General features: G+C 39.4%; 1 protein-coding gene across 1 annotated transcript in view; it reads left to right on the top strand.

The window, feature by feature from the left end:
* Positions 1-21,378, top strand: part of HEATR6 (HEAT repeat containing 6) — a 35,166-nt gene extending 13,788 nt beyond the window's left edge. The window contains exons 10-20 of the mRNA XM_056819438.1: positions 679-885; positions 1,943-2,042; positions 3,144-3,499; positions 6,824-6,946; positions 7,525-7,611; positions 9,475-9,609; positions 10,266-10,388; positions 11,845-11,969; positions 12,221-12,317; positions 18,644-18,848; positions 19,217-21,378. Coding sequence (XP_056675416.1) covers positions 679-885; positions 1,943-2,042; positions 3,144-3,499; positions 6,824-6,946; positions 7,525-7,611; positions 9,475-9,609; positions 10,266-10,388; positions 11,845-11,969; positions 12,221-12,317; positions 18,644-18,848; positions 19,217-19,773 — 2,115 coding nt within the window. The 3' untranslated portion in view covers positions 19,774-21,378. The remainder of the gene's footprint in view (positions 1-678; positions 886-1,942; positions 2,043-3,143; positions 3,500-6,823; positions 6,947-7,524; positions 7,612-9,474; positions 9,610-10,265; positions 10,389-11,844; positions 11,970-12,220; positions 12,318-18,643; positions 18,849-19,216) is intronic.
* Positions 21,379-21,939: the final 561 nt, after the last annotated feature.

The raw sequence follows: 21,939 nt of genomic DNA, 5'->3' as shown, positions 1-21,939 counted from the left end.
ATAAGATATATTTGAATTAAAAAAATATGATGACATATTCAGGAATAGAGAAAGTGTGGTGTAGTAGGTTAGGGTGTTGTGCTAAGTGTCCTAAAGACCTAGTTTCAAATCCTTCCTCTGATATTTAATAGCTAGTTGACTTCAGGTTAGCCATCTAGTCAGATTTTTATGGCAATTCCTTAGGATTTACCTGCTAAGACATAGAGGGGTTGCAGCTTTGAGATTGCCTGCTAACAAATTCATGACTACCTCATATATTTACATACAACATTAGCATAATAGAAGAGCCTTCTTGGAAAACCTCCTTCTTGAATGCTCATTGTTTCCAAAAGGAAACTTCAAGATAATTCATTAAAAGTCCTTCCAGTGTATCAAATAGGAAATAGATTGGAGAGCAAAGAATCATTGTAAGTCATATGTGACAATACTTCTATAAGTAGTTTCAGATTTTGAAGTGAAGTATAAAAGTCATATCTGTTACAAAGTAAAGTAACAGAAATACTTCAGCTTTGTTTGGATCATGTAACCTGAGTGGAAGATAAAAAAATGAACATAAAAATAAATCTTAAGTAGAAGCCTCTTTGTTAATGATAGAAAAAATGACAGAGTCTAGAAGTTTGAAAACTAGAAGTGACTTGCTTTCTTTGATAACAAATGTGAATTAACTTGAAATTTCAGACTCGTGCCTGTGCTCTGCAAGTGCTGTCAGCCATCTTAGATGGCTCAAAGCAGTTTCTTTCTGTTGCTGAAGATACAAGTGACCACAAAAGGGCTTTCACTCCCTTCTCAGTGACCATTGCTTCCAGTATTCGTGAGTTACATCGATGTCTTTTGTTAGCTTTGGTGGCTGAATCATCTTCTCAAACCCTTACTCAGATAATTAAGGTAAATGGAACTATGGACCTTTCAAAATGTTGCCATAGCAATGTAATTTGATTTAGGAGTATTTTCATATTATACAAGGGAAATTCAGAACCTACAAATGTAACTTAGTGGTGATTTTTACTAAGGCAGTATTTGTAAATATTTTTTTAAATTAATTTAAGAATATTTTCCATGGTTGCATGATTCATGTTTTTTCCCTCTCTTTTCCTCTCCCTTCCTCCTGAGCTGATGGGAAATTCTACTGGGTTATACATGTATCACTGTTCAAAACCCATTTCCATATTATTAGTACTTGCAATAGAGTAATCATTTAAAGTCAAAATCCCCAATCATATACCCATTGAACCATGTGATCAATCATATATTTTTCTTCTGCATTTCTACTTGTGCCACAGTGTGTTCATCTCTGTGTACAATGTTCTGGTTCTGCTCCTTTCACCCTGCATCATTTCCTGGAAGTCATTCCAGTTCACATGGAATTCCTCCAGTTCATTATTCCTTTCAGCACAATAGTATTCCATCACTGACATATACCACAATTTGTTCAACCATTCCCCAATAGGAGGGCATCCCCCATTTTCCAATTTTTTGCCACTACAAAGAGCGTAACTATAAATATTTTTGTATAAGTATTTTTCCTTATTATCTCTTTGGGATATAAATCCAGCAGTAGTATGGCTGGATCAAAGGGCAGGCAGTCTTTTAAAGCTCTTTGGGCATAGTTCCATATTGTCCTCCAATATTTATAAATGCGAACACATCTTAGCATTTCATTTCCAAGTAATTTCAGAAAATTTTCGTCCTTCAAAGGATTTAAATTATCAGGCAGATCTAAATATTGTCCAGATGAAGGACCAATTTAAAATACATAATTCTTCCAAGGGTAAAGGGTTGGAGTCCTTTTAGGTTTTTTTTTTGTTTGTTTTTTTGGCATAATTTTTATGTGAACAAATCTTCAGAAGTGTTTCTTAAATGTTTTCTTGCCAGTTGATGATGCCTTATTTAAAACTATTGGCTTGTGTGTGAGATGCTATTTTTTCATGTTTGTGTTTTGCAGTGCCTTGCAAACTTAGTATCAAATGCACCTTATAACCGTCTGAAACCTAATCTGCTAACCAAGGTCTGGAACCAGATAAAGCCCTACATCCGCCATAAAGGTTGGTGATGTGTTCAGCTCAATCATGATTTTATAAGCAATATGATTAAATAACAGGTTAGTAAGAACATATGCACAAAGCCTTTCTCCATCTTTTGGCTCGTCCCAGTGAGATATAAGCTAAGAAAAACAAAAAACAAAAAAATGACCACTTACTCAGAGAGTACCCCCTAAGGGACCATGGGATTATGGAGTTTATTATTCCCCACCTTCAGTCCATGTGGTGGATCTCTTACAGTCTTTGGGGAGAGGTAATGCCACTTTGGAACCTGTCTTGCCCTTGTAGTGTCATTGAGCTACACTGGAAGGAAATGGGATAGGGAACTGTAGATTCCCCAGCCACTTCAAGGCACTCCGTGTATCCCGAAACCACCCACAAGTTATTAATGGGAAGAGAAATGGGATTATGATCCAGTTACCAGATGTACTTGTCTCATATGAGGTGTGCAGATGGAAAATTTGCCACAACCGAGCTACATTTCCAGCATCCTTTTAAGTTACATCCTCATTTTACGTAAGGATGCTTGGGAGATAAAAGAGGCTCTTTTTTGGGAGCTTGTACGTTTGGTAAAAATGTTGCAGGTGTGAGTCTCTGGCTCTCTTTGCTCTGCTCACTTGACTAAAAGAAACTTTTTTCTTTTCCTTCTCTTTTGGTTATTATTAAAATCCTACAGTAGTTATTCGCATCTGTTGGATACCAATCTAGGGGAGGTGGAAGGTAATGAAATTCTCCTTTTAGAGATAGACTAGGAGATGCAGAATAACTTGCTCAGGGTCATATTCCACACTGACATTAAGAATAAAATCTGGTTCTTCTGATTTCTGATTTCATACTTTGACAAAACTATAACATTTAAATCTTTGATTGTCTCCTACATAATCTACACATAAGCCACAAATATTCTCTTTGGAAATGAAACTTCAGCATCAGGATAAGTTTGAATAAATTGTTTTATCCTCATCTGTAAACAGAGAACAGAAAGAGTTAGCCTGGAGGGTCCTTTTGAGCTATAAATTTCTGTTTTCCTCATGTACTTCCTCTGCCTCGGTTTTTCTAATGATTGTTTTGCATGGTGCCCACCTCTCACTGTCTTCTTTGCAGATGTCAACGTCCGGGTCTCTAGTCTGACCCTCTTAGGGGCTATAGTATCGGCTCAGGCTCCTTTGCCTGAAGTACAAGTGCTTTTACAGCAGCCTTGTTCTTCTGGGTTAACTAGTAGTGGTTCTACCACATCGTGGCTCGGCTCTTCTGACTGGCGCAGAGATGCTTCCTATACAGAGCCTTCAGAGGAATCCACAGATAACCCAGCAAGTTCCAGTGGTGAGCCCTGCTGGCTCATCCGTCTCTGCATCTCCATTGTTGTACTGCCCCGAGAAGATCCTTGTTCTGATAGCGATACTAGCTGTACTATTGGAAACATATATGAACCATCTCCAGTTCGATTGGAATCCTTACAGGTGAGAGAGTCTAAATACTGTATTTACACCAAGAACCAGTCATTTAAGGGTATCAGTCAGAGTCATTCCTTGCTTTTGGAACTCACAGAAACCCAGAGCTTCAGAATTGGGAGGCTTCTTCCTCTTGAACCTTCTAGTACAGCCTGCACCCTCAGGGAATCCTCACTGTGAGATACCTGACAAAGATTTGTCCAGACTCTACTTGAAGACTTCCAGGGAGGGAGAGCCTCTCTTTTGTTAGGAAGTTTTTCTTGATACCAAACCTAATTTGCCTCTGGGACTTCCACCCATTTGTTTTCTGATTCTTCCCTCTGGGACCAAACAGTATAAGTCTAATCCCTCCTTAACATGATAATCCTTCAAATACTTGCAGATATCATGTTCTACCTGGGTCTTCTCTTCTCTAGGCTGAACATGTTCAGGGCCCTTCAGCTCATCCTTATATGTTATGGACTCAGGGCCCATAAGCTTCCTTCTTGCCCTCCTCCAAACACTCTTTAACTTAACAATGGTCTTCATAAACCATAGTCCCAGAACTGAAAAATCACACTTCAGGGGAGGGCTGACAAGTGGGCCTCTCATTTCTCTGTTCTCATTAGCTTAATCCAGTTCAGGACCTCATTGGCTCTTTTGAAGCTATATCCTATTGCTTGACTTACTAGTTAGCAAGCCACTAAAGTTCCCATTTATTTTTCAGAATAACTTCTCTCTGTCCATACCTCTTTTCATCTTTGTTCTTAACTAAGATTTTACATTTATTCCATGGAATTTCATCTTATTAAATTCAGCCTCAGTCCTCTAACTTGCCAAGATCTTTTTGTATCTTGACTTTGCCATCCTGGGTCTGAGGGATCTCTCTTAGTTTGGTGTTGTCTGTAAATATGATGAGTTTTCCATTTCTATCTTTATCCACGTCATTGATGCACATGTTAAAGCAGCCTCCAGGTCATATACAGATTCCTGGGGTGCTGCTGTGGAGAGACTTCCTGCCACCATGACATAATACCATTAATCACCATACTTAAGAGTCTGGCCACCCAACCATTCCTGAATCCATCTGATTATGTTATCACCTGATCTGTACTTTTCCCATCTTCTCCACAAGAATAGGATGAAATGTTATCCAATTGCCAAAATTAAGTAAACTATATCTACTGCATCCCCCTCATCTGCTAGTTTATTTGTCCAATTAGAAAAGGAAATTGGAGGATCATGTGAGGTGATGTTTGTAAATCAGCATAGTGCCTGGCATGTAGGAGATGCTTAATGAATATTCCCTAGTCTGGCATGGCCTGTGCTTCTTAGAGCCATTCTGGGTCTTGGTAATCATCACTTCCCTCTGTAGATGTTCATCATCCATTTCTTTGATGATCAAAGATGAGTTCTAAAATCTTCTCCAGAACTGGAGTCAAGCTTACTGTCCCAGAGTTTGCAGATTCTGCTCTCTTTTTATTGAAAATCAGGATTTTTTCCCTTCTCCAGACCTGTGGCATTTCTGCCATTGTCTAAAGTTTTTCCATCACATCAGGCCCCATGATGTGGTTCATCTGAGGTGGGCAGCTTGAGTTTACCAGAACTGTTAAGTGTTCTCTTCCCATCTTCTTATTTATTAGGGGTAGTTATTTATTTGCTATTAGTCCTTTTTTGTTCAGTCATTTCCAGGGTCAGGGTCATTCTTGTCTAAGATCATAGAGCCACTGAAGTATTTAAGGATCAGTAAATAAAAATAACCTGGTGTTGGTAGGAAGTAGGGTTGTAGGAGAAAGGGATACTTTGACTTGCTTCTGTATTGCTTTGGCAATATTAATTGGTGCAGTGTTTCTATAGAGCAATCTGGCAATACTCAGACATGTTATAAAACTGATCCTGTCCTTTGATTTAGGAGTCCCATCTGGTAGAATATGCTCCAGTGAAGAAATTTTTTTAAAAGGCCTGTTTATACCAACATAGTTTTAACTATGTAATAACACATTGTGAGATTTCTAATTGAAAGGGATCTTAGAGATAGTCCAGTCCAAGCCCCTACAGATATCTTACACATAAAGAAATTGAGGCTTATAACTTCCTTTTTTGGATGCTCAAGATCATAAGGGTGGTAGTGGATAATAAGCAGCAAAGCTGGGTTTTGACCTGGGTCCATTGACTCCAAATCTAAGGTTCTTTGTAAGGAGATAGTCAGGTCATTATTTATCAAGTACCTACTATGTCTCAGGCAATAAGCACTGGGAATACAAAGGAAGGTGAAACAAACAATATTTCTTACCTTTAAGGAGCTGATAGTCTAGTGGAGGAGATATAAGAAGCAAATAACTATACAAATGAGTGATAGGAAAAATTTGGAATAATTGAGAGGAAAAGCATTAATGGCTATCTGATTGTGGTACATCAGTGTCATGAAGTATATAAAGTAGTTACTTGAAATTTGTAAAGTAGTACAGCTTGGTGGTACCATGAATAGAATGCTGGACCTGGAGTCAGGAAGACTCATTTTTCCCAAGTTCAAATCTGACTTTAGACATTTATTAGTTGGACAAGTCACTTCACCCTATTTGCCTCAGTTTCCTCTCCTATAAAATGTGCAAGAGAAGGAAATGGCAAACCAGGAAAACCCAAATGAGGTCATGAAGAATCAGACATGACTAAAACAACTAAACAACATGAAATAATTCTAAAGTAAAAAACCAAAAACAATACATGTGTTGGACAGATACTTCATAGAGTTGATGAACTAGATTCGGGATTTAATAGATGGAAAAGGGACTAGATTCTACTTGAGAAAGTGCTCAGTGCTGTCACTAACCCCCAGATCTCTCCATGAAACAAAACTCAAATCTTTTTTAACAGTATTCATCCAGTGGCACAATATAGCTGTGAATCATTAACTAGAACAGTCTCTGAAGAGTCACCCAAAAATCAATGGAAAGGCATGGGGTGAGTGAAAATAGGCAACTACCCAGCCAGCAGTGATTCATGTAAAATTCTCCAAAAATGAGTGGCTGGTTATTTGCCAAAAGTGAAGGATAACAACATGTGGACAGCCTGCCCAGGAGAAGGCTCCACCACTATGGATAGACACACTGAGGAAATAAAAGAGGCCATGGAGAAGAGTTCCACCAGAGGGAAAGGGGTGGATGGGCTACCATCTACCCCAATGAAGGGAGTAACCACATTTGATGAAGGCAAAGCTCCATTCATATTTCATGGAGTTTTTTCTTAGGCTTTCAAACATTATTGCAGAGAGCTGGTATAAAATATTCTTTTTCGAAGGGAGTTCAAGTTATGATGATTGTTTAGCCTATCCCTGTATGTTTTTGTTCCCTGTAGGTGCTGGCTCTTTTGGTGAAAGGCTATTTTGTAATGGCCCAGGGCTACTTGATGGAGCTTGGTGAGGTGGCCTGCAGATGCATGGAGGAAACGGACCCATCCATTCAGCTTCATGGTGCAAAAGTAATGTTTCCTCATCAGCCTCTACTGTTTGTTCCTTCTTTTCATTCCATATCCTACATACCTATCAGTTCTTTAGTTTCTTAAGGCACTTGTGACTTGTTTTAATAATAAATGCTTGTGGTCTGTAGCAGTGAGGTTAAATTCAATGGAAATAGAGTCCACTATAACCTGAGGCCTGCATATTGACTTAGAAAATCATAAATGAATATTATTTTAGTTTTATAGTATTTTTCTTTATTTCATTAAATTTTTGCCAATTTTCTTTTAATCTGGTTTGGGCTACACTTGGATTGTTGCCAGCAGGTCATTTATTTGATGCTTCTGGTTTATAGTTCTGTGTGTCTATTCTGAGAGCACTGATATCATTGATGTTGGTTTACTCTGGGCAACTGATGGTTAGATTTTTTTGATTATTTGAATCCTCTGTGTTGAAACTTGAATTCTTTACAAAAGAATGGAAATCAGTAGAGAATTAGTTTTGTTGGGAGATTTTGTGACAATGAGCTTGAAGATAATCAACTATGGGTGACCATTTTCACAGTATCCTTTGCTAATCCAGTTCTCTTTTTTTGGGGCAGCTCCTAGAAGAGCTGGGGACAGGTTTAATCCAGCAATATAAAGCAGAATCAACTGTTCCCCCCAGTCAGAGAGTCCCAGTCAGTTTGGTAAGTGAATGACTGTTCATCTGGGCATTGCCATTTCTTTGTATATAGGTCAGGGTCTTGACTGTAGTTATGAGTGCCTGCTCTAGAGAAGGCCCTTCATAAATGCTTGTGGGTTGATTGATTAGAGTTAATCACACCACATTGTGTCTACAAATGCTGTGAAATTTGACCTATTGCCAGATATGTTGTGAAGCAGCCATGAGGGGTTTATGTATGCTCGCTGCTATTTGTTGTTCCCCTCTACATACAATCCTGTGGCTCAGGATTTTTGAAAATAAGTCTTTTAGTCAGTGTTTATGAAGCCCCTACTGCTCCGTGTCAGCACAGCATTTGGTACTGGGGATACAAAGACAAAATTGAAACAATCCCTACCCTCACAAAGCTTCCATTTCACAAAGATAAGGGAAAAAATTATATTGCTCACTAGGAATTAGAAGGTCTGTTAAGGTAGTGTTCTCCAAAGAGAGGCTTGGACCTCCTCAGGTGGGGGATGTGGCCTGAACCCCAAGAGTGTTTGATCAATGAATTGTAGGAAGGGTGGGGAGAGGGGGAGATTGATTGCATCCCCCTCATGGAGACAATCATGGGCTTACCTCCAGTGTAGTCATAGCTGTCCTTAGTCCCCTAACCCTCACTCTGCCTCCTTCCTTTGCTGCGTATATTGCCAGCTTTCTCTCTCTGAGCCAGGCAGTGGCCCTTCAGGGGAGTCATAACCTAGAATCCAAACCACTGCCTGTTTACCTGGACAACCACAGTAGCAACTGTATCATCAGGAGCATTTTGTCTCCATCCCCTCTTGCCTGCATCAGGTGTCTCTTGGGACAGACTTTATAGTCATAGGGAGTGACTGAAAAATAGAGCTCCCCTTTCCATTTTGGATGGGGCAGGACAAAGAATCCCACATTGGATGGATTGTGCATCACAGATCCCTGCCCTTGAATCCATATTTTTTCCAAACTTCCCTGGTACTATTGAGGGTGCTGACATGATGTCCTTCCAGGTCATGTTACCTAGCACATCCATTCAGGTCTAACTCCATTCTCTGGGCTTTGTTCTTTTCTCTCCACTCACATAGTCACCCTCTTAGTCATCATCACACCTTGACACAATATCACCAGAGCCTCTGAATTGGGCTCCTTGTCTCCGATTTCTCCCGATACCAATCCATCCACTCAGGTGTCAAGCCCAGGTCTAACCATGTCACCTCTAAAATCAATTGCTCTTTATTATCTCTTGAGTCCAAAATGATAAGTTGCTATTGTTTGTTCAAAAGTAAATGCATATGTTGATAAATTAGTTAAAGCAAACACATTTGGCCAGGGTTGGGGAGCACTCAAAAGTTATATAATCAAAAATGTCTGGAGGCCATGGTACAAAAGCCTGAAGATTTCTCGTCTTTATTTGTAGAAGTCACTTTTGATTTTTTCTTTGAGGAGTGTTTTAATTTAACGTATCATAAAAATGTCAAACTGCAATGCCTGTCATGTATACAGGGGAGCATAAAGGCAGAATTCTGGGCCCAAAATTAAAGAGGCCTTAGAAAGGGACCTTAGAAGCCAAGACTTCCTCCAGCTCCATTCTAGCTAGAGTGGAAGGTCCATGAGTGCAGCATTGCCTCTTATCTGAATCTTATACCTCTGCTGCCCCTCACCAAGTGCTTTGCACCCACAATGGACTGAATAAATGATTGTTGAATCAATCTCAGATATATCAATGCTGTGACCCTGGTCATTATAAGCAGGACAGATGAAAGTGAGTGGATACATTAACCATTATGAGGTTCTCTATATAGCTAACTTACTTTGAGATAGGACGATGTTAGCTCTTCCCTGGACTGCATATTGATCAGTTTTTTTCTTGTAGGTGGTGATGTTTTGGGCTATGATGCTGAATGGCCCTTTGCCTAGAGCACTTCAAAACTCCCAGCACCCAACTCTCCAGGCTAGTTCCTGTGATGCCCTCTCTTCTATCTTACCAGAGGCTTTCAGTAGTCTGCCGGTAAGTGGCTGTTTTTCCACACTTAATGAGGCTGTTATGTTAAGTATCAAATATTACCATCTGTAATTAGATTGTGAATACCCTTTACAGATCACTGTTTGATACCATCTCTGGGGAAAGAAGGTGACCTTCCATTTCTAAGTTAAAAAAAAAAAGAATAGAAAAATGTAGAAGTCCAGCTTTTCATGATGGTATTGGTTGAGATGGAAGGCTAACCTTTTTTGCCCCTCAAGTTTGCTGGGGCACTTGTGTCTATTTCTCATGCTCTTTAAGCTAGCCATTAGAAGGTAACCAGAAATGAGGTAGAAGGAAAGTGAACAGGAGCATCACTCTTCATCAGGGCCATTCTTGGTACCAAAGAAGGTAATTTTGAAGAGCTTCAGGATGTGGAGTTTAGTTTTAACCATGGCAGGACCATATGTTAAATCCCTGCATCCATCTGGGCCTGTTTCCCCTCTAAAACGTGAATTTTGGGCTTAGATGCTCTTAGAGCCCCTTTCCAGCTCCAGATCCCTTGGCACAGCGACATATTTGCTCCCTGCCTCCCCACAGCCTAGCCCAAGGTATGGTGTATATAGAAGCTCATAAATAGATGTTTGGGGGCACTGAATGGGGCATTGCTGCAAACTTGCACCTTTCTGTATTGTTAATGACAGAATGACAGACAGATCTTGTGCATCACTCTGCTTCTGGGGCTGAATCACAGCAAGAATCCTCTGGTAAAAGCGGCTGCAGCCCGTGCCCTGGGTGTTTATGTGCTCTTTTCCTGTCTCAGGCAGGTAAGTGTGCACTGGCCATTTCCTGCCTCTGCTTTGTGGAGACCTGCAAAGAGAGGCCAGGATGGGGATGCACCATCCCCTCAGCTCCTTAAGGATGACCCCCTGCCTACTGATGTGGAAGGTGCAAGTGAGTGGAAGGGCTGGTTACATTCTGTGCTGTGGAGGACTGCTGAGTGCTCCCAGCTTTATCATTGCCAAAGTCAATTGTGGCTTTTGCCTTTTTAATATGTGTGTGCATTTTTGAAGATCAGACCTATTCTTTTTTATCAATGTAGAGAAGACCCACTGAGAAATACCCTCTGTACCACTGCAGACTGGCACCATGTCTGCAGCTTAGAGTCTTGGAGTTACCTGGGGCACTGAGTGGTTCGATGATTTGCCAAGGGTCAGGGATTGATTTTTTTTTTAAATTTCCCAACTATATCATTATAAATGCAGATATATACTTCTATATAGTGATCTGTCTCAATTAATATAGATGCATAGTCAACTTCATTTGTAATTTTTTGTTACCATTAATAATTATAGTGACAGATCCTATATATTACTTGCTGGTTGGATTGAATTTTTTTTTAAACCTTTACATTCTGTCTTAAAATTGATATTAAGTATTGGTTCCAAGGCAGAAGAGCAGGAGGGAATTGGGGTTAAGTGACTTGCCCAGGGTCTCAAAGTTAGGAAATATCTTGAGGTCAGATTTGAGCCTAGGACCTCCCATTTTTTTACTTAAGACTACCTAAGAAGACAGTTATTGAAATGCAGTCACCACAGTATTAAGAAAAATTAATTAAGAACTTGTGATCTTAAAAAACAACAACAACCTATAAGCTATCTAGCTTGTCATTTCAAAATAATTTTAAAATGTTATTATTGTGACTAAATATGTCATAGAAAGACCATAGAAGAAATGGGGAAAGATAAGAGACCCTTTTCATCAGAAGGAAAGCATTCTAGAAATCCCTCGAAATAAACTAAACTATGTGTTATGTACTGTACTTGTAGAAAACTAAGCCTTCAGTCTGGAGACTACAGGATGTTTTTATTAAGAGGTGACTGGGACGACTAGACCAGAGACAGGAGGTCCTGGGTTCAAATTTGGCCTCAGCCACTTCCTACCATTTTTGCCTTGGAACTAATACACAATATTGATTTTAAGATAGAGGGTAAGAGTTTAGAACAAAAAAACTTTAAAAGAGATGACCGGGGCCTTGGGAGCCATCAAGAAAGCATGCAGTGAATAATAGGAACACCAAGGGAAAGCTTCTTCTTAATTGGACTGTGGGATTTTTTTTTGAGTGATTAGTGCAGCTTAATACATGAATAAATTCCCAAACACAAACTTCCTATGAATGTTTGCATTCACGTTTGTGATTTGTGACCAAAAATTAAATACTTTGAGAACTTCATAGATGTTCCCTGGCTTTCCCCAAGTCACTTTATTGTTCTTCTTCTGTAGGATGTCATGTTTGTTGCAGACACAGCAAATGCAATCTTGATGTCTCTGCATGACAAGTCTCCCAATGTCCGTGCCAAAGCAGCCTGGTCCTTGGGCAACCTGACAGACACTTTGATTGTTAACATGTAAGTAGCCCCTTTTGCCAGACTGAGGTCCAAGACTGAACTCTGGTGAGGGATGAGGAATCACAGTCTCAAAGGTTGGATACAAATCTTTTCACTTGGCTCCATGCAGTTTGCATTATTAAAAGAACAGCCCATTGCGTATCTTCCGGGGATTTTTATAGCTATATTAAGTGAAGGAGAGTGTAACATTATAGGTGTCTGCTAAAATGGATTTCACCTTTTGAACATTGTATCTGCTTTGGTTTGAACAGGGAAATGTTGGGCCAAAGTTTCCAGGAAGAATTTTCTGGTCTGTTGCTATTGAAAATGTTACGATCAGCAACCGAAGCTTCCAGGGATAAAGACAAGGTAGTAGAATCTTTCCTTGTTGCTTTTTGACATTAGCTGATTTTGATTAGAGGCTTGAGCACTTTTAAATGCCACTGGGAGGAGAAGATTGGGGCTGTCATCATGCCTTAGCTCATTCTTCTCTTTTCTTTGTTTGAAACCCTTGCCTTCATTAATACTAAGTATTGATTCCAAAGAGGGCTAGGCAATGGGGGTTAAGCAGCTTGCCCAGGGTCACACAACTAGGAAGTATATGAGGCCAGATTTAAACCCAGGACCTTTTGTTTCTAGGCCTGGCTCAACCCACAGAGCCACATAGCTGCCCCACTCATTCTTTTCTTTGAACCAAGAGAGTTGGTGTCATGGAAAGAGCTCAGAACAGAGTCCAGGAGACCTGGGGCAGTTAGCTACCTTCAAGCAAAGAATCCTACATTGCTCATCAGGTCTAAGCCCAGGTGTCTCACCAGATTGCTAGATAACCTGGGGCAAACAATTCTCTTCTGTGCCCCAATTTTCTTATGACTTCTAAGGTCCTTTTTGGCTCTTAACATTTCATGGTTCCTTGAAATGACACAGGTGAACTTTTTAGTAATGTTCAAGCAACACCTTTTTTTTTTGGTTCAGTACAATGATTGGGACCTTAAAAAATTCTAGACCCTTGCAATGCTTAAATTCCTCCCCCTAGCTTTCTTGTCCTGTTCCATTAGACTTCAGAACTTGGGAAGTAAGTCATTTGTTTATTCATTCTGTAGCATTTAAAAGAGTTGTCTGCCATAAACTGTGGCAGTTAAAAGAGTTAATGCCTTAAACTGTAAGAGTTAAAATGGTTGAAGTTGTAAACTGTAGTGAGTAAAATAGTGGAAGATATAAATTGTGATAGATATAAGAGTGGGTGAGTAAATTTGTGACCGCAGAAAATATGTTTTCACTACAGTGTCTTGGTTTTAAATCAAATATAAGGTGGTCGCCATGGAAAGATTCCCAATTGTGAATATACCCAAGTCAACTGGGTTTTATAGAGAATTTAATTAATAATACAATGAGGAATTAAAGAAAAGAGAGAAAGAGAGAAAAAGGAAATAAGTATGAAGGGCCTTAAGCCAACATGGCCTAGACCTGAGTCTTAAGAGAGAGAGATCAGTCTGTCAGTCTTTTATCACTCACCACAAGGTCTGTCTAAGCAAGGATTCTAGTGAGAGTCTCCTCAGAGAGAGTTCCAGCCAGAGTCCTCCTCAAAGAGCCTTCCAGCCAGAGACTGTTTCAAAGGGCCTCTCTCAAGAGCCTCCAGAGGGACAGAGTCCCCTCAGAGGAGCTCCAGCGAGACGTCCTTAGAGATTGTCCTCTAAGAGCTTCCCTTCTCCAGACCTCTCTCAAGAGATTCTTCAAAAGGATTGTCCAAAAGGATCCTTTCTTTCAAGAGATTCTGCTTTTTCTTATATAGGGGGTTTTCTCCTATGTCACCTCCCCTAAGTTCTTCCATCTACCAATCACAGTAGACGTTTTCCAAAGGACAACCCATTCTAAAAACACTGCTGGGTTGACTAATCCCTTTAGTAAGTTTGAATCAGAAAAAACTTCTGAATAAGTTTTTACCTCTTTGCTCCTGTCAAGTTTACAAGTTGCCTGACCTTTAATAGGTACTTAGCACCCCATTGTATTAATTCTAAAAATAGGCATGGCTTAAAGAACTTTTTGCCTCATTATAAGTATGGGTTAAAGTACTTTCATTGTTTAGCAAGGAGTTCTCTCCCTCAAAGCAGTTCCAAATACGTGTGGAGCAGAGGTCCTCCCATTTCTGATCCAAGTAGAGTTCTCACTGTCAAAATGGGGAATGTTCCCAGTAGGGAATTGTTCCAATGGAGAATTCCCCAATGTGGAAATTTTTAACATTCACAAGTCTGAGAAATTTCAAGATTCACAATCCCCCCTGATGATCATTGGGAGACTAGTCTCCTCATTGATCATTTAACATAATCATTTTGTAATCCTAAATGCACTTCTAACTATGGATATACACAATATTCAATTTTCTAAGAGAAATTAGAATAGTGAGGGAGGAAATAGAAAAGAAAAGAAAGCAAAACCAATGTTTTGCTAGGCGCATTGACAGAAAGCCAAATTAGGGGCAATCCCCTTTGGCATAAATGTGTACATTTACAATAAATGTTCAATCAAAGTTCAGTTCAATCAATCATATCCAAAGTTCATTCTTTATCTTCTTGATGAAGTGTGGATTTTCTGGCATCTTTCTGCAACAATTCATTCTCTGGATATAGGAGTTTCAAGCTTCTTTCTTGAAGATATTTTCTCGAACAAAATTCAAAGTCTTGGATATTTATAACAATACAATCTCAAACAAAAAATCAAAATTCTTAGATTTTAAATTAAAATACAATCCTCTCTGAAGTAGGTGTTAAAAAACATCCAGTTCAACTCAGAATGCAATGTTGAGTTATGGGGTTGTATGAGTCAATTATCAAAAGAAGAGAAAAAACAATAAAAAACATAAGGGAAAAATTCAAAATAGGTCCTTGTATTTAAATTTAAAGTAATTTCTTTAATTTAAATTTAAATTAAAAATAAATTTAAATTTAAAGTAATTTCTATCTCACAAGTCTGTAGGGCAGAATGCTGTAATATTTCATTTAGACATTTGTACCCAAGACTACAGGAAGTTGCCATAATATAGGAAGGAAAATTCTAGAATTCTGTTTTGATAGGGAAGCGTCATTCTCTCGTCTGACTTTTGACATTCTCAGGGATATAGGGAACCAGCATGATAGTCAAACTTTGTACTTGTATGAGTATTTCACAAAGAGTATAGATACAAGGAAGTCCTACGACTTAATGTATGTCAAGCGTCGCAACCTCGAGTCTCACATTAGTATTTCTTTGCTCTTTTTGGCACTATTCAGGTTAAGTCTGTGCTCCTTGTTTTTTTATCCCTTTTTCTGGAATCAGATACATAAACATTAATCACAATCCTATAATATTTTATCAATAAATGGCAGGTTCCCATAGTTTAAAGTTTGTGCATTGACATTATAGCAAGAATATATATATATATTAAACTTCTATTACTGCAGAAAAATAGTATTAATTATGTGTACCTTTAGTACAAGAAATGAGAAAAAATCAAATATTCTAATCAAAATAAAAGAAAAGCAATAAGGAAATAAGGAAAAAATCAGTAATTCAATGTGTTCTCAAAAAACAGCATCCACTTGTCAATGGATTATTATCTTCAATGCATATGATAAGATACAGTCAATCAGTCTCAGCAGAAGATCCTTTTTTTCACATGTGAGCAATGAATCCAAGAGTCCTTTTCTCCAATCTTTATAGATGTTGGAGTAGTTAACAATATTTGGAATGGTCCTTCCCATGAAGGTTGAGTTGCTCCAGTTCGCTTGAAATTCTTAATATATACTTTATCTCCTGGGTTCAGGTCATGCAGAGAAAAGTCTAGTGGTCCAGCCTGTACTGCCGCTCCGGATTCATGAAGTTCACGTAGTTTGTGCTGTAACTCCTGTATATAGGAAGCAATAGTAGTATCTCCCCCTAATAGTGAGGTATATACCGGGGAGAAAGGCTTAGCCTGTATAGGTGGATGTCCAAAAAGCATCTCAAATGGTGAAATATGTAAGTCTCCTCTAGGCCTGCTTCTAAGATAAAATAGGGCCAGAGGGAGAATTTCAGGCCATTTTAAATGGGTCTCAGTGCATAATTTGCCAATCATAGTTTTAAGTTCTTTATTCATCCTCTCAACTTGTCCTGAGCTCTGGGGATGATACGGAACATGAAATTTGGGAGTTATCCCCAAGCAAGAATATATCTGATTTAGAACAGAATCAGTAAAATGACTTCCCCTATCGGAATCAATACGTGCTGGCAGGCCAAAGCGAGGAATAATTTCCTTTAAAAGTAACTTAGCAACAAAAGCTGCTGTGGCTCGGGCTGTAGGAAATGCTTCCGGCCATCTGGTTAGTTGATCTACAATTACTAGACAAAATTTATATTGTCCAGCCTTTGGCATCGTTATGAAATCTATCTGTAGATGTTCAAAAGGTGTGTAAACCAGAGGAAGTCCACCAAAGGCTTTTCCACGAAATGCATGTTGGTTATATGCCTGGCAGGTAGAGCAGGCTGAACATACTTTAGAGGCTATAGTAGTTATACCAGGGGCTATCCATACTCTCTTGACAGAGTCCATGATGCCCTGGGTGCCAAAATGGCCATTTTTATGAATAGATTGGCAAATTTGGTTATAGAAACTTCTAAGGAGCAGGGGTTTTCCTTCAGATGACACCCATACTCCATTAATCTGTTTTGCTTTGAATTTTTGTTTCCATTTTTCCACTTCCTTTTCATTATAGGAAAGTGGTAGATTTAAATCATTAGTGGTTGTTAATGTTAAAATTAATTCCGGTCCTTTTATGGCTGCTAGCTTTGCAGCGGCATCTGCTCGATCATTTCCTCTAGAGACAGGGTCAGTACCACCTGTATGGGCAGAACAATGAACTACAGCTAGGGCTTCAGGAAGCTGGAGAGCAGAAAGAACTTCATTAATAATTTCTGCATTAGCTATAGATTTTCCAGCTGAGGTTAAAAATCCTCTCTGGAGCCATAACATTCCAACTGAGTGACAAATGCCAAAAGCATATCTAGAATCCGTATAAATTGTTTCCTTTTTATCCTTGGCAATTATACAAGCTTGCTTCAGAGCTATGAGTTCTGCTCCTTGAGCGCTAATGTTAGAAGGTAGTGAAGCTGACCATTCAGTGGCAAATTCTGAGACTACGGCAGCTCCAGTGTAACATATGCCATCCCTCATAAAAGAGGAACCATCGGTAAATAAAATCAGATCTGCATTGTCTAAGGGAGTGTCCAAGAGATTATCTCGAGGCTTTTCTGCCATGGACACTAATGTTTCACAATTGTGTAATGGTTCTTCTGAAGTTGGTAAATCTGGAAGCAAGGTGGCAGGGTTAAGAGTAGTACAACGTTTTAAAGTAATGTTTTCACTATTTAATAAGGTTATTTCATATCTTGTAATTCTCTGATCTGAGAATGCCTGTGTTCTATGTTTTATCAACAATGCTTCTACGTCATGTGGCACATTATTGTTAATGGACATCCTAATACTAAATCAACAGTTTTTGTTACTAGTAAGGCTGTAGCAGCTACTCCTCTAAGACATGGTGGTGCTTCTGCTGCTACTGGGTCCACTTGAGCAGAATAATAAGCAGTTGGGTGCTGAGAAGGTCCCAAAGTGTGAGTTAACACGCCAGAAGCTACTCCTCTTCGCTCATGCACATACAAAGTAAATGGCTTGTTGTAATCTGGGATGCCTAGAGCAGGGGCAGCCATGATAGCCTTTTTTTAGATCTGATAGAGCTGACAAGTGTTCAGGCTCTAATTTGAGGGGTTCAGGAACCGAATCCTTTGTTAATGCTATAAGGGGTTTAGTAATTTCCCCATAGCAAGGAATCCATTGTCTGCAAAACCCTGTTGCTCCTAAAATTGCTCTCAACTGTTTCTTAGTAGTAGGAGCGCTTAAATTTTGAATATTCTCAATTCGTTTTGGAGAAATATAACGAGCACTCGCAGTCAAGATGAATCTCAAATATTCTACTTTTGGGAGACACCAATGAACTTTATCCTTCGAGATTTTATGTCCTCTTTTGTGCAATTCCAAAAGAAGGTGTTTGCTATCTTCTTGACATGTTTCTGCGTCTGTTGAAGCCAAGAGTAGATCATTTACATATTTGATTAATTTACTATTTTTAAATGTTATATTGTCTGTGTCTTTGATCAAAATTTGCTCAAATAAACTCGGACTTTCCACATAACCCTGTGGCAGCCGACTCCATGTATATTGTGAGCTCTTCCAGGTAAAAGCAAAAATATGCCTGGAGTTCTCATGTATAGGTATGGAAAAGAAAGCTGAACACAAGTCTACTACTGTAAAGTATGTAGCTGTGCTAGGAATAGAGGAAATAATAGTATTTATGTTAGAAACTATGGAGTGTCTCTTTATAACGTGCTTATTCACATTCATTTATTTTGAGTTGAAAGATTTTATTTAATTAATTAAGGATATTTTTCCATGGCTACATGATTCAAGTTCTTTCCCTCCCCTCCTCTCCCAGCCATAGCTGATGCACAATTCCACTGGTTTTACATGCGTCATTGATCAAGACCTATCTCCATACTATTGATAATTGTACTAAAGTGGTCGTTTAGAGTCTACATCCCCAATCATATTGGGAAATTATTTAAAATAAAAAACATTCAAGGTTGTCTGTCAGACACAATTCTTTTAATCTTTTTTTTTTTCAATCCAGGTAAAAAGTAATGCTGTTCGGGCCCTTGGAAATTTGCTCCATTTCCTGCAGCCATATCATATAGTAAAACCCCGATTTACAGAAACCATTGAGGAAGCCATTCAGGCCCTTATCTCTACTGTTCTTAGTGAGGCCACCATGAAAGTCCGATGGAATGCATGCTATGCTCTAGGAAATGTATTTAAAAATTCTGCTCTGCCCCTGGGTGAGTAAAAATTTCTTTTTGTTTTCACTTTCTCTTTTATCTGGTGAAAGGCACGCACAACTCTGAACTCCAAATAAAGTCTTGCTACTAGCCTTTTTGGTAAAAAAGGAATAAAGGAGATTCTGTGTGGAAAGAAGAAATACACTGGATGGCATCTCTCTGTATTATTGTTTGTAATAATACTTACCAGGTTGTTTTCCTTATGAAGATCCAAAAAAGCACACTTGGGTTTCCCTTCATTGAGAAACTGATTCTTCCTGTTTACTCTGTAATAGAAAACCTCTGTGTTGCTAACTTTGTCTGGGGAGCAATGTGTGGCTTCCCCATCTTTTCCCAAACTACCTGTTTGTTTTCTTGACTATTTCTAGGAACAGCTCCTTGGACGGCACAAGCCTACAGTGCTCTCACGTCGGTTGTGAAATCCTGCAAGAATTTCAAAGTGCGAATCAAATCTGCAACTGCTCTTTCCATTCCAGACAAGAGGGAGCAGTATGGGTCTGTGGAACAGTATGCTCAGATCTGGAATGCACTGGTCACTGCCCTGCAGAAGAGCGAGGACACTACAGACTTTCTGGAATTCAAATATTGTGCTAGCCTAAGAACACAAATCTGCCAGGCCTTGATTCACTTGTTAAGTGTAGCCAGCAGTTCAGATCTAATGTGCATTCAAGAAACCGTGGAGCATAGTGGTGATATGGTCAGGCTCTACATCTTACAGTATTTAAAGTCGGGAGTGGAGGGAGATGACACAGGCTCAGCCCCCAGCCCCCAGGAACGAGACAAAATGCTCCTAGAGGCCCTAGAGCACATCAGAGGGATTCAGGAATCCTCAGGTGATACCGCTAAGAAGGCCATAATTGTTTATTTGGAAGGCATCCTGACCATATATACGAATGCATCTGAATCATGTGTCCCTTTGCTATAAGGCAGACCAAATACTGATAGATCAATGAAGAGACGGGAAGCATGCCAAGAGGGAATTTAGAAGCAAAGAAAGCTGTCTTAGAGATAGGGGCCTTCTTTGGCAGTGTGCTTAATGTGACATTGGGAGCAAAAAAGAATTTAAAACCCTGGCTTCCTTGGGGAATATGATAGTAACTTTTTCAGTAGTCCTCCTATTGCAAAGTGCTCTGGAGTGGCCATCATTTGATCCATGCGTCTGCATTGTAGGGAACCTCTAACAGGAGCCATCTGGAGGGAAAGGCCTAGAGTGGGAGGTGCAGAAGGTTGAGTGTGCCCAGAGCAGGACCAGCCCTGGGAGCTGGGCTAGGAGAGCCATCAAGGGCCCCAGTGGGCAGTGCCCTGCCCCTCCCTGGGACCTTGCCAGGGCTTTTAGGTCTTTGCTATGACTCCTGGCTTAACTAACTGGTTACTTTATGACTTTTTAAGTGAAGCTCCTTTTATATACAGCCCACTGCCCCACCCCACCCCTTTTAATGAGCCCCTTTTAAGCCAGAAATTTCACAAGCTTAAAATAGTTTCTTCTTGATTGTCACTATAAGATATGTAAAAATTTCCTCTGCCAGCAGCACTGTGCCCACTAATGTTTTTCCTAGAGTTTGATTATATCTTTGCTTTGGTAACATGTATAATATAGTACTTTGCACTTTTGAAAGAAACCCAAGTAGAAAGCTAAATAAAGGTATTCTTTTAAATTACGTTCCAAACATAGTTTATCCTCTGTTAGACCGAGTCGAGGACCTTGTACCTAAACATGGCACTATACAATTTGCACTTAATAACTCAGTTGTCACGATGGCCCTGCTTTCTTTGTGTGCCTTAATGCATCAATCAGGGCTTTCAAGTGAAGTCTCACTGGACCTTTGAGCTCTGAAAAGAACAGGGATCACTGAGGTGCTTCCTCAGTGAACCACTACTAGAGAGGAGGAGCTCGCATGCTTGGCTCCCTGGCTTTTTGTCCGTTTATTGGTTTATTTGTGATAATTGTGGGGTTATAGGCACCTACCACTATCCAGGCCTCTGACTGCCGATCCCAGCAACCTCTTACCCCTTCAGAAGGGAAACTAGCCAGTCCCTTGGCTGTCAATTGTTGGCTTTAGGCAGTGATTGGCTTTGTTGTCTGGCACAAACATGTTTGGAGTGGGGCAGGGAAGGTTTTGTGTTACATTTGTCCAGTTGGCTTTATCAGATGATTTTACTGCACACTCAGGTTCAAGATTGGGGTTTGGCTTGTCAACTTCTTGAATTTGGCCCCACTTGTCTGACAGCATTAATTTGAGATGATACACAATTTGTACGGCAAATGATAACCTCCTCCTACTTTTTATCTGGTGTATAACATAAGGAGTAGGGTGGATAGGATAGGCCTTCAGATTTTGTAAGGACAACAATAACGTAAACTCTCATTGAAAGCTTAAAACACTGGACTGGAAATAGTCCCTGAATCTACTTTCATTCTCTTGTTAATCCTTTGTCTATCTGAGTGATGTTAAATGGGGTTTTTAGTGAGAATTGTATGGCTATATTTGTTTTATTTTTACATCAATATTAAAACATTTCTCTAAAGGCATATGGATTTGGATTTATTTTATACAATTTTCTCTTAAATTGTTCTTGAGTTTTGTAGCTCCTGGTTTTTCCAAAATGCTGTTGGGTATGTATGTAGAAAGACTGTCTAACTTTGTACAATTACTCAGTATTCTTAGGGAAGATGGATTAAACTGAACTCTGTTACAACAGGTAGAAGCCTCTTCCCTTTCTCAAATTCTGTGATTCCATACTGTGTGTGACTGTATATTTGCTACTGACTTTGTTATTGTTTTTCACATTCATTTTAAAAAAAATGTTGAATTCCAAATTCCATCTTGTCTAGCTCCTCCCCTCCCCATTGAGAAGGCAAAATCATTATGCATTTGAAGTCAGGCAAAGCATATTTCATATCAGAGTCATGTTGGGGAAAAAAAAGCGAGAAAAATGACTGTGTTTCAATCTGTACTTAGAGTTCATGACTTCCCTCTGGAGGTGGATAGCATTTTTCATCATGTGTCCTTTGGGATTGTCTTAGGGCTTAGATTTCTGTATTGGTCAGTTTATCTGTCTTTCATAATTGATCATCATTAGGTTATTGCTA

Source organism: Monodelphis domestica, chromosome 2 (assembly GCF_027887165.1).
Source record: "Monodelphis domestica isolate mMonDom1 chromosome 2, mMonDom1.pri, whole genome shotgun sequence".
Classification (NCBI taxonomy): Eukaryota; Metazoa; Chordata; class Mammalia; order Didelphimorphia; family Didelphidae; genus Monodelphis; species Monodelphis domestica.
Note: the sequence above shows the minus strand (reverse complement) of the source record. Positions and strands in the feature narration are given on the sequence as shown.